Source organism: Pezoporus wallicus, unplaced genomic scaffold (genome assembly GCF_028554395.1).
Source record: "Pezoporus wallicus isolate ANWC-B61680 ecotype Strahan unplaced genomic scaffold, APGP_CSIRO_Pwel_v1 scaffold_14666, whole genome shotgun sequence".
NCBI lineage: Eukaryota > Metazoa > Chordata > Aves > Psittaciformes > Psittacidae > Pezoporus > Pezoporus wallicus.
The window spans coordinates 185215-196944 of record NW_026637956.1 but is presented as its reverse complement, the minus strand read 5'-3'; the positions used below and the strand labels follow the sequence as shown (position 1 = coordinate 196944).

General features: G+C 58.6%; 1 protein-coding gene across 7 annotated transcripts in view; it reads left to right on the top strand.

Moving 5' to 3' along the window:
* The first annotated feature begins 1204 nt into the window (after positions 1 to 1204).
* The window catches only part of MPRIP (myosin phosphatase Rho interacting protein), a 72802-nt gene continuing 62276 nt past the window's right edge, over positions 1205 to 11730 (top strand). For 5 of the 7 annotated variants that reach the window (XM_057408485.1, XM_057408482.1, XM_057408481.1 and 2 more), the window contains exons 1-2: positions 1205 to 1394; positions 11233 to 11310. In XM_057408485.1, the coding sequence (XP_057264468.1) occupies positions 1275 to 1394; positions 11233 to 11310 (198 nt within the window). In that variant the 5' untranslated portion in view covers positions 1205 to 1274. The remainder of the gene's footprint in view (positions 1395 to 11232; positions 11311 to 11730) is intronic. The other 2 variants (XM_057408486.1, XM_057408487.1) reach the window with 2 other exon arrangements.

Here is an 11730-nt window from a genome sequence, read left to right as displayed (position 1 = left end):
TCCTGGTGGGTCCCTAGAGCTGGAGGGGCCACGTTGCCCCCCACCAGATTTGGGTGCTCCAATGGGTGGGAAACCCCTCCATGCGCCCAAGAGGATAGGGACAGTGCCTTTCTGCAAGGGTTTGGCACCCTGGGTCTGTGCCACCCGTGGGACCATGGCACCATAGAAGGGACCTTCAAAGCTCATCCAGTTCCAAGCCCCTGCAATGGCAGGGCCACCTTCCACCGGAGCAGGTTGCCCAGAACCACATCCAGCCTGATCTGTCTTGAATGCGCTGCCCAAGCACAGCGTGAGCTGGCCCTGGAGGCTGCACCCCAGAGCACCCCTGTATTGGGGGGCTGGTTCTGGGGGTGCAAGCCCCACACATGGCTGGGTGGCCAGGAGGGTCCTGGGATATGACACGGGGTGTCACTGCATTTTATGGGGGGATCTGTGCACAACGTGTACTGTGCATGGGGTCAGTGTGCTGGGGTTCATGTATGACGGGGTCGGGGGGCGGGGGGGGAGCAATGCATGGCATAGGGGTCACAACAGGATGGGGCAGTGCATGAAGGGGGCCTGTAGGGGTCACAACAGGATGGGGCAGTGCATGAAGGGGGCCTGTAGGGGTCACAACAGGAGCAGTGCATGAAGGGGGCCTGTAGGGGTCACAACAGGATGGGGCAGTGCATGAAGGGGGCCTGTAGGGGTCACAACAGGATGGGGCAGTGCATGAAGGGGGCCTGTAGGGGTCACAACACGATGGGGCAGTGCATGAAGGGGGCCTGTAGGGGTCACAACAGGATGGGGCAGTGCATGAAGGGGGCCTGTAGGGGTCACAACACGATGGGGCAGTGCATGAAGGGGGCCTGGTGCGCAGTGGGGGGGTCTGTGCACACGCAACCCCTCCCGCGGGGGCCGAGCCGAGCGGAGCCGAGCGGAGCCGAACCCGCCCTCGCTGTCAGCGCACCCCCCCCTTCGCCCCAGCCGAACGGTTGGAAACTTTGCGGGCGGCGCAGTCGGCGGCGGCTCCCGCGGCACCGAGCACCCTCCAGGACCCCCGCACCCAGGCAGCTCCGCAGCACCGCGGCCTATGATCCGGGCTCCGCTCTCTCCGGTCCTTAATCTCCTCCATTGAGCGGGGCCGGTGTCGGTCCGTGTTTTCCCTGCCTCTCCTCAGGCGCCAGGCGGAGGCCGCGGCCCGCGCTGAGGGCGGGCGCGGGGCGGCGATGGGCGCGGCGGGCGGGCGCTCGGCGGGGCGCTGAGCGGGCTCGCAGCGGGCGCGGGGCCGCGCCATGGCCGCCAAGGACAACCCCTGCAGGAAGTTCCAGGCCAACATCTTCAACAAGAGCAAGTGCCAGAACTGCTTCAAGCCCCGCGAGTCGCACCTGCTCAACGACGAGGACCTCAACCAGGTGGGAGCTGACCCCCAAAACACGCTGCTTTACCCCCAAAATCCGACCCCCGGCGCCACGCCCCCCTGCCCGCCCCTACGCGTCCCCGGCTTCAGGGCCTTGTGGGGTGTCTCTGCTGGCCCCCCATCTGTGGGTTGTGTAGAGCCCCAGAGGTGCCTGGTGGCCCCGTGGGTACCTCGGGGTCCACTGGGTAGCTTGGGGTGCAGGGGGTGGCCCGTGGGTAACCTGTGGGTCCCGTGGGTAGCACAAGGGCCCCTGGGTGCCTGCTGGCCCCTTTGGTTAGCGTGGGTTCCTGTAGGATTTCCAGGGGTCCCATGGGCCTGCTGGGCACATGGATATCATAGGGCTCTGCGGGTGCCTGCTGCTGTCATGGGTAGTGTGGGCTGTTGGGGGGTGTGTGTAGCCCTATGGAGTGACTGCTGACCCCACTTACAGCATAGGGACCCACAGGTGTCTATGAACCCCATGGCGTGTTCAGGAGCCCCATGTGTGCTTTTTGGTCCCATAGATTGTCCAACGATCCCATGGGGTGCCTGCTGACCCCATGGATACCCAGGTGTCCCATGGGGCACCCGGCATCCCCACAGTGCCCACTGGGCCCTCAGTGCTTCACCCTTTTCCTGAGGCCATTTGGGGACCAGCGCCAGTGCTTTGGGTGATCCCAGCCCCTCTTGGGGTGCACGGCAGCAGGTGGGGGGTATCCGGTGGGATTTATCCTGAAAGTCCTGGGAAAAACTCGGTTGTAAATAAAACATCCTCTCCTGGATGAGCTGAACACATCCCCCCCATCTTACAGCCCCCCCCCCCCAGCATTCCCAGGGGGACAGGGAGGTGATCCCAACTCCTTCCCAGCGTGGGATCTGCCATGTCCAGGCCTTCCTCCTCTTCTTCCCAGGCCTGACGCAGGCTTGGAGGGGGGGGGGGGGGATGTTTAGGGTTGTAGGGGGCCCATCCATGGTGTCGGGTTGCGGGAAGCAGAGCCACCCTCTCTTCTTCCACACCTTTCTGTGCCGGGACTGCCATCCCCGCTCCCGATCCTATTATGGCAATGAGATCAGACATATTGCTGCTCTCGCTGGGGGGGCGAGGGAAGGGGGGGGGGGGGGGGAATAATGAAATCTGAGGGCTAATATGGAAAAAATGTAACTGGAAAAAATGCCGTGGTGTGTGCGGGAAGGGGCGGGCGGGAGCGTCGTGGCCGTGCCCAGACAAAGGAGCCATCCCAAAGGGGGCTTGGGAAGAGCCCCCCTGCTCCCGGCTGCCTCCTTCCCACTGCCCTGATTGGGGTTTTGCTGCCTCTTCAGTGCTTTGATTTTAAGTGTGTTTGGAGGGGGGGGTCAAAGCGTTGCACGCTGCCTGCTTCTGCCATGGGGGAGCCAGGGCTGTGTTTTGGACAGCCCCCCTGTTTGCTTTGTCCCTGTCAGGGTGGTGGGTGACCCCATGGAACTCCGGCTCCAATGGGGATATATAGGGTCTGCCCCTCAGCCGGCTCCAGGCCTGCGTGCAGGGGCTCCGGTTGGGAAAACCAATCCTGCTCTCTGCTTCTCCCTTTGCAGCTGGGGTGAAGTAATCCCGCTTCCCAGATAAGATGGTGGCTCTGGTAGCGTGTGATGCAGGCACGCACCCTCCCTCCCGCCTTGCCGAGGAGCCCCCCGGCCCGCGGTATTCCCAGCTCTTCCTTGCCACCCATCCGGATTCAGGCTGCAGCGAGGAGCCTGGATGTGAGGGTGTGCTCCGGCAGGAATAACGGTTCATTTAACAGCTCGGGGTTATTCTTCCTTTTGAGTCCAAGTTCTATTGAAGCTTGGGTTGGGCTGGGGTGGGGGATCCCACACCCCTGTGTTAGGGCTCTGCGCGCCGTACATCCCACTCGGCCCATGGATCGGGATCGCGTCGGTGATTACCTAGAGTCAGGCTGGAAAAGGCTTTTTGAGTCATCTGACCTTTCCACTTGGCTTGCAGGAAAGGTGAAGGTTCTTCACACTGACGTACTCGGGTCTCTTTTGGCTTTTTATGCCATCAAGATACCTGTGTTGGTGTCAGGAGCTGCTTCTCCTGCTTCCCGGTGTGCTGGAGCCCGGTGTGTGTTTGTCACCAGTATTTAGTGGGAGGAATGGATTCCAGTTGTACTCGGAATTAGGAATAGGGCTGGGAGGGGGGGGGGGGGGGGGGGTGGTGGAAATCTAGCTCCAAACATCAGGATTAATGAGCTGGAGCTCTCTAATAATAATCAGACTTAGCACTTCCAACTTCAAAGGGCTGTGTGGACGCTAAGTCCATAATCCCGGGAGCGCTGCGTTCACGAGTTGTTTTTGTGTGTGGCTGTGCTGCCCTTTGGGGCTCTGTGTGACTTAGGGCAGCTACGTGTGGTCCTGCTACCTCTTGGAGCTCCGGTTGTCCCCCATGGGGCAGCAGGTGGGAGGTGATGTGCCCTCCATCATGCCCCCAACCTGTGTTTGACCTCCTGGGGTGCCTGCTTTGGCATGGGAAAAACCGGGTCAGGCACTGTGTCTGCTTCCCCTTTGGGACAATCTGTTGCTGTGGTTGTAGGAACAACCCCTGCTGTTCCTATGGGTCTGACCTGTGTGCTCAGAGCCCTGTGCAGTGGCAGGATCTGGCCTCTGGTCCCTGGTGGATACAGTGCTGTTAATGGCCTTGTCCTGGCTGCTTCACTCACCAGCTCACCTTGTGCTGCCCCTTTCCCGGCAAGGGAGAAATTCCCTGTTCCTGGGGATTCCCTCTTTCCTGGCAAGGTGTGCCTGTGCTGGCACCGCACCGTCCCCTTTAACATCCTGCAGACCTCGTGGGGAGGTCAGCTTCCCAGAGCCTGCCCCTGGAAATCCCTTCTACTTCCAGAGGAAAGCCAGTTCATTGGGACCTTCTTCCCAAGGAAGCCACCCATGGCTCTGCAGGTCCATGGGGGTCCCTGAGGGGTCCCCACTCTCCACACCAGCTGGTCTGGACCTGTGTGCACATGCCTTTGGCTCATAAAGAAGATGAAGCCCCCCCCCTCCAACAGGAGCAGGCTGGGAATTAACCTCAAAATTCTGCTTGGCCTGGATTGGAAGAAGAGCAGAGCGTAAAGCAGTTGCTTTTAATTTGCTCCATGCATGTGCTCTCTCGGGGCATGGGGACTGGCACAGATAGAGGAATGTGAGGACGTCTTTCCAGCTACCAGTGCCTTTTTTTTCCTCCCTTCCTTTTGGAGATCATGGCATGGATGCCCAGAGGACCACCCAGTTAGAAAATGGAGCTCGCAGGCTTTTCCCAGTGCTTCTTCCCAGCCCGTGATGCCCCTGCTCGGTGCTGGGGGTGGTTATTTCCAGCTCTCCTCCATTGGACATTATCACTTTCCTACTGTTCTGGATGCTGGACAGCCCTGAGGCTGGGGAGTGTTGGCTCTGGGGCATTACATCCATGCGGCTATGATGCCCTGGGCTGGGGTCTTACCCTGGCTATGGGCATTGTCCAAAGGGCAGGAGGGTGAGGGATCATGTCCTGGGCATGCTTTTGCTTCTATTCCCTGCTCTTGGGGAAGGAAAAGCCCTCTCTTTGCTGGAAGCAGCCCCCGCTCTTGCATTCCCTGCTCCCTGTTGTATCATGCTGCAAAAATCTGCCTGTACTTGACTGATTATTAGGACCAAACAGGGGGGGAGATTCTCTGCAAATGTCAGACCCGCCTCCTTTGGGGACTTGGGGGGCATGGCCAGAGGGTTTGGGGTGGGAAGAGTCATGGGGAATGGGCAGCATTCCACCCTTGGAGTGTGCTCTGAGGGCAGGGATGTCACGTTGGATGCCCTTAACCCTCGCCGTGACCCAAGGGAAGGGACATGGTGGTGCCTTTGGGTGCTGGAGAACCGTCTCCTTCGCACCCTTACTTGCTGCTGTGTGTTTTGCATGGCGCCGCACCTTATCTGCTCTGGCACCCGAGGAAGTGATAAATCCCCTCTCCAGCGCTCCAGAGAGATGTTGTGGCTTCTGCCAGGCGCTGCGGGAGCCCGTCGTGGGAGGTGGTTAGATACGCCTGCTCGCTGCGGGGCATGCTAGGCTGTGGGGCTGCTCAAGGAGCGAGGAGCTGGGATTGCAGAGCCTGTTCCTTCCTACTCCCATCTTGCTGCTGCTGCTGCTTGACACATTGCCTGTGCACGCTGCAGCTGGCCTCTTCCAGCTCTGGCTCCCGACTTCCCAAGCTCATGGCAGCGCTCGGACGCAAGCACAGCCCCAGGGCCAAGGTGTTTGCTGGAGACTGGTTGTTTGCACAGAGGGTGAATTCAACCTTTCCCCTTCCTGTTCCTCTGGTCAGTCGGTCTCTGCTGCTGCCCACGCACTGCCCAGGCAGCTCCTTTCCTTTGGGGTTTGCTGATGGCAGGGTGAGGGTTGTTGGAGTGCCAAGAGAGCTGTGCTACGCATGGTGGCCATCAGCCACCCCATGGCAGTGTCACCTTGTGCTGCTCGCACCCCAGGTCCAGCCTGTCCGGTCTGGTTTGGTCTCTTCCTGCACATTGAGGTGTGTTGGTGGTGGAAGCCTGACCTGGTGATTTGCAGCTTCAGCAGCAGCCAGCTCATGCCCTCACTTGTGCTGTGTAAATGTGGCTTTGCAGGAGAGCAGGAGGTGGATGGAGAGGGGGCTTCTGGGTGCTGGGGCTTTAATGGTCCGTGTGGCATCCTGCTGGGAGCATGCAACACCTGTCTCTCAGTTCCTAGAAGCTGTGCTGTGAGCAGGAAAGCCTGCTTGGGTATGGCATCCCATTCCCTCCCTAAGCACCACGTCACCTTCCCCATTCCTGCTAGGTGACAGCAGCTTCGACTCACCCATCAGCGATGTTCACTCTGGCTCCAAGGTGTGCAAAACTGAGAGTGGAGTGGAAATGTCCCAGATTTCCTCTTTTGAGGTTGCAGCCACAGCGTTTGCAGTGAACTTTCCCTTTGAGCTGTGCCACAAACAGGTCCCTACCTCTGGGGAGCCCTGAGTGGTTCAGGAGGTGGTGCACAAGGGACTAGGACCTTACTGTCCCCCACTCTGTGCCCATGCTTTCCTATGGGTCTGGCTGAGAGCTGGGATGCTGTTGCGGTGCAGGGAGCAGTGGGCTGCTTTCAGAGAGGTTCCTTTGGTGGCTGTTGGGACTGAAGCCATAAAGGTGGTGGGATGGGGGTCACGATGTGTTCACCCACAGCCTGGAGCAGGCTGGGGACATCATTTTCTCATGGGGCTCCTGCTTCCCCAGTGCCCAGGGCTCTCTCCATTCAGCGCTGGGAGGCAGAGGCTAAAGTTCTGCTGCAGCAGTCCATTCCCCCCCATCACTCTTCCTACTCCGTTGCCAAGCCTGAACAAAACAAGCCCTGCCTCCACCCGAGACGGGCTCATTACGTCTGCCGGCAGCCTAAACAGATTATCCCTCCCGCCACGCGCTCCCAGCCAGGACTCTCTCCCGGCCAGGGATGCAAGCTTTCCTCACAGCACATTGGGATGGGTAAGGGCTGGCTGTGGGAGCATCGCCAGCCCCCTAACAGGGATGTGGGTGCTCTTCGATGGGGCTGAATTTGGACCCTAAATTAGAGGTCCTTTCCAACCCTAACTGTCTAATGATTCTGTGTGGCTGTCAGTAAAGCTTTCCTGTGAGCTCTTGCAAGGCATTGTATGCCCAACTGGTGCGCATGAAGGATGGAAGAGGTGAAGGTGCCACCAGCAAGCACAGCAGATGTGAAAGCCTGTCCAGTGATGCTGGTTGGTGTCACAGCCCACCTCTGGCCCCCTGTGGGCTGTCGTGCTCCTGTGACCCGTCCTGCCCACTGGAAGGAGGTTGAAGGTGCCTTCTCTGCCCTGGGGATGTGCAGGGGCTCCTGCATCACCCTGTGCTTTGGGAAGTGCTGTGTGGCTCTGCATATCCTTTAAGCCCAGACCCCCAGCTGCTGGGAATCACGTTCCCAGTGCTGGTGGAGCTGCCTGGGGTGGTTTGTCCGTGCCTGGGCAGCATCAGCACAGCAGCCTGACAGCTTTGTGTAAACCGAGCTGGGGCCGCTTCCTTCCCTGCTTCCTTCCCACTCCCCGTGCTCCAGCACCAGCCTGGGGTGCTCAGCTGGAGGCAGCGTCCTCCCCTTGATGCAGCACGGGGTCATGGTGGGGCAGCGACCTGAGAGGCAGGCGAAGGGGCTGCGAAGCAGCAGGATGGTGGCCCATCCCGAAGCCAAGCAGGGCCGGGCAGGATCAGAGGCGGGATGGGATACCTGGGCGTTCCCAGAGGTGCGACAGGAAGCGGAGCGATGGCGAAAGGGTGTTTCTGTCTGAGTCAGCCTCTGCTGATCCCATAGGATAGGACACAACCAGGCACTGTGGGGCTCCAACCTCACCTCCCACCTCCTGCCCCCCCCGCAACTGCAAAGCGTTGTGCCTGTATCACTGCTTTTGGGTGGCGAGAGGTGCACATCTCCCCCAGAGCAGCAAGGCAGCAGCTCCAGCATCTCCCGGCCCAGGCCATGGTGGGTGGTTGGCTTCGTCACCGCGAGCTGTGCCAGAGGAACCGGCTCTCCTCTTCCTGCCCGCCCCGCGAGCCTCACCCCACCCCAGTGGATGCTCCGCACCGCCGGCAGCTGCCCTCTGCTCTGCTTTCCATGGCGGTCTGTGGCTCACCCCTCGGCCAGGTACAGTCTGGATAAAGGCAAAGTTGTCTGAGCATCCCATGTGGTTGCGGGGAAACCACCTGGGATTGCTCTTTGGAGCTTGTGGGAGGTGGACGGGGCTCTGCTGTCAAAGAACCTTGGGGTTGCTCTAATGCGCAGCGTGAGGTCGGACGGATCTGCTTGGACAAGGGAAGTTTTCCCTCTGAGCTCTTAGTGCTGAGTGTTGCGTTTTCCTCCTCTTGCTGAGCTCTCTGCTGTGAAGCAATGCAAGGCTCCAGCTCCATCCTGGTGCAGTAACACCCCCCCCCCTAAGCCCAGGACCTGCCTCCCACAGCAGCTTCAAGCAGGTTTATTTTAAGCCTCACTTCAGCAGGGCCATTCCAATGCAGGTGTGATGGGTTTATTTCAGGCATCCCTTTTTAGTTAGGCTTGTACCTCTCTGGGCTTGGTTTTAGCAGGAGCTTGTTTTGGGTTGGCTTTAAAAAGCACTGCTATGTGTTCATGTGTCGGTGGGTGGAACTGGGCTGCCCACACTGCCTGGCTCGAATTCCTACCTTTCAGCTATTTTGGTGTCAATATCTGAAATTGGACTCTTCTGCTGAAATAAGTATAGCCCACTGGTGCTTTTTTGTGACACTGGCAAAGAAATGACCGTGCTTGGTGTTAAGGGCAGGGATTTCAGGTGCTCAGTGCTTTATATACAGTCAGTTGAGTCAAAAGTGGAGTGGTTGCGGGTAAAAGAGTGTTTGCTGAGGGGTGTGAGCCAGGCTGAGCTAGGACGGCGTTTCACACCTGCAATACTGGGTTAAGGCTGCTTGCTGCTGACCCAGTTTGGTGTCCCCTGTTTGGGTTTCACTGGTGTTTGTCCCTGGTGTGGCACTTGGATTCGCCTGCTGCCTGTCACACTGGGGATGGATGGTGCTGGGGTGCAACGGGATGCTTGGGATGGTCCTGCCGGGAGGGCTGCAGTGCTGTGGCTTGTGTTGGGAAGAGATTTTGCTTGTGGGTTGAGTATTTGGCTGTGCACAGAGGAGAAAATACAGGGACAGGGAAGGTCTGAGCCCTACAGGCTGCTCGGCCGCCCATAGAATCCCCACTGAGGGTGCTGCCTTGGTGTGGCAGTGGCAAGCATTGGGAATACTGTGTCCTGCTTGCGTTGTCATCCTCTTCCTTGTTCTTGAGTGATGGAGGCTGCTCACAGTATCTTCTCAAGCATCAGAGCTGGTTGCTCAGGGCTCACTGTGAGTGCCTCACATACGCATTTGGGGACCCCTTTTCCCGCTACAGTGACCCACTGAAGGCACTTCCCGCCTCTCTGCTGGGTCACCTTTGGTTAGTTACTTGGAATTCTGCCTTTTCCCTTGTAAACCAGAAGGGAAATGAGGGCAAGGCCATTGCAGGCATCCCTGCCAAGGCCACACAAGTGACTGCGGCCACATCCCTGCACCACGGGGAGCAGTGGGAGCCTCAGCTCCAAAGTCCTCCCCTTGCGTGGGCATGGGGTGCGTCATGGGCACCTTTGGGTGGGGGCACGGGGCGGGTGAATGCCGGGGTGTGCCGGGGGAGTGGCGGAGCGTGGCTCATCCCACCGGACACGGGTTGGGCACAGAGCCGGTGCCGGGGCGCTATGGGGGCCATGGGCGAGCAAGGCATCAGCACCCAGGTGAGCAGTGGGGTGACACCAACCCCAGGGAGGGCTTTGGGGTGTCAGCAAAGCCCCTGGTGGTTGTGGGAACAGGCGGGTGCAGGGGTGCCTCAGGCCAGCTCCTCCAAACTTGATCCCATTCCCAGCCCTCCATTGTTTTTAATCCCCTTTAAAGCGAGGGGGAAGGAAGGAAGACCTTCTCAAATCATGTTTTCCCAGCTGCTGGCAGAGCAGCACCTAAAGCTGAGATACCACATTGGGGTTGGGGGGAGAGAAGAGATTCTGTTGTTTCTTTTCACTTCATAAGCACTAAAAGGGCTCCTCCGGCTTGTTTCCAGTTTGCTTACTCAGTGCTTCATGCGTTTGACAGTTTTTGGTGCACAGGCACTTTCTTCTATTGTTTGCAGGGATTTTTCCAGAGGGGAAACTTTTGAACATTACAAAACCACAGCAGCTGGCAGGAGGAATCTCAGGGAGGTACCGCATTGGGAACGGTGTTAAGCTGTAAGGGAAAAAAAAAAACCAAAAGGAAAAGAATGGAAGCAACCAGAATAACCAAAGAGGAGCTGGGAACATGGGTCCTTGTTGCTGGGTGCGTGTGGATGTTGCATGGTGGGAAGCAGCGTCCCTGCTCCCGGGGCTGGATCTGCCCTTGGTTTCCTCACTCCTGGTACCTCTGTGGAGCCGCCTCAGCGGTGTGGCAATGCCTTGTCACTCTTGTATCAGGATTTGGCCCCAGCCCTTGCCAGGAATGGGGTTGGCTAATAGTTGGCAGCAGGAGCGGTGCCTATAGGATTTTGAGGGGAGAACATGCTTGGTGCCCATCCCATCGCTCGCTGTAGCGTGGGCCTGCTTTGCACTGACTTCTGTGTGTGCTTCTATGCCCAAAGCACTGGCGGAAGGAGCCTGGCTATTTTGTTCCACTGATAAATGGTGCTGGAAGGCATTCCTTTCCGGGTATTCTTTCCCTTTCTCTTCCCGGCCGGGTTGAATGAGCTGTTTTTCCCTCTGCCTGGTTCTGACCTTCCTGCGTGCTGGGCCCTGGGCTGCTGGGAGCCACTGATGGGGAGGAGCGGGCTGGGCTGGCAGGGGTGTGGGATGTGCAGTGCAACGGAAGCGGCTGCGAGCTGGAGGACTGCCAGCCATGGGTAGATTTTCCTCTCTTAATTAACAGAAGGAAAACATGGAGCTCTCCTTGGGAGTGTGTTTTTGCTGTGGAGTAGAGGCACGCTGCTGATGGCGAGGGGAAGAGTTGTCAGTGAGGATGAGCTCTGCAGCTTGGCAGTGCTAGGGAGATAGGTGCTCTCGGTATGATGCAAAAGCAGCTGAGATTGGAGGTTGGGGTTGGGATTTTACCTCATCCCGAGTCTTCATTTCAGTCCTGTCTGCAAATGGGGCATATAAGACCACAGGTTGCCATTAAACATCAGGGTCAGGGCTCAGTTTGCCGGTGAACTCATGGAGCTGTCTTCACGCCAGTGTCTGGTACCGTTTCCTGTAGATCTGCCGTGGTGCTGTTCCATGGTGAGCTGGTTTCCTCTGCGCCTGACGTGTTTCTCTGCTGTTTCTTTGCAGGCCAAACCCATTTATGGTGGCTGGCTGCTGCTGGCCCCGGAAGGAACGGACTTTGACAACCCTGTCCATCGCTCCCGGGTAAGCAAAGCCAAACACTCTCTCCCTGTGCTGCGGGTAGGGATGGCAGAAGTAGTGAGTTCCTGTCCTTGCCCCAGGAGTGCTGCAGGCACCTCCATGCATCCGTCCTCTTGTGCAAACCAGGAAGCTGGAAGAGGTTTCCTGCAGCAAGGTTCAGATGCCTGCTCTGGGATGCAAGGTCTCCTGTGCTGGGCAGCAGGATGGGGCACTGCCGTGCTGGGCAGGCTCAGTCTGTGCAGTTTTACTGCTTGCTGCTGTTGCTTTTTGATGCTTGATGATGCTCTGGTTGGCCTGATATGTGCCATGCTGATTGGGGAGGCTCCCAGGCCAACAGAGTGTGGGCTGTGAGGCTCTGAGCTGTGCTGGGACCCTCAGCAAGGCACCCAGTTTCCTTTTACAACTCCTTTATTTACTGCAGCT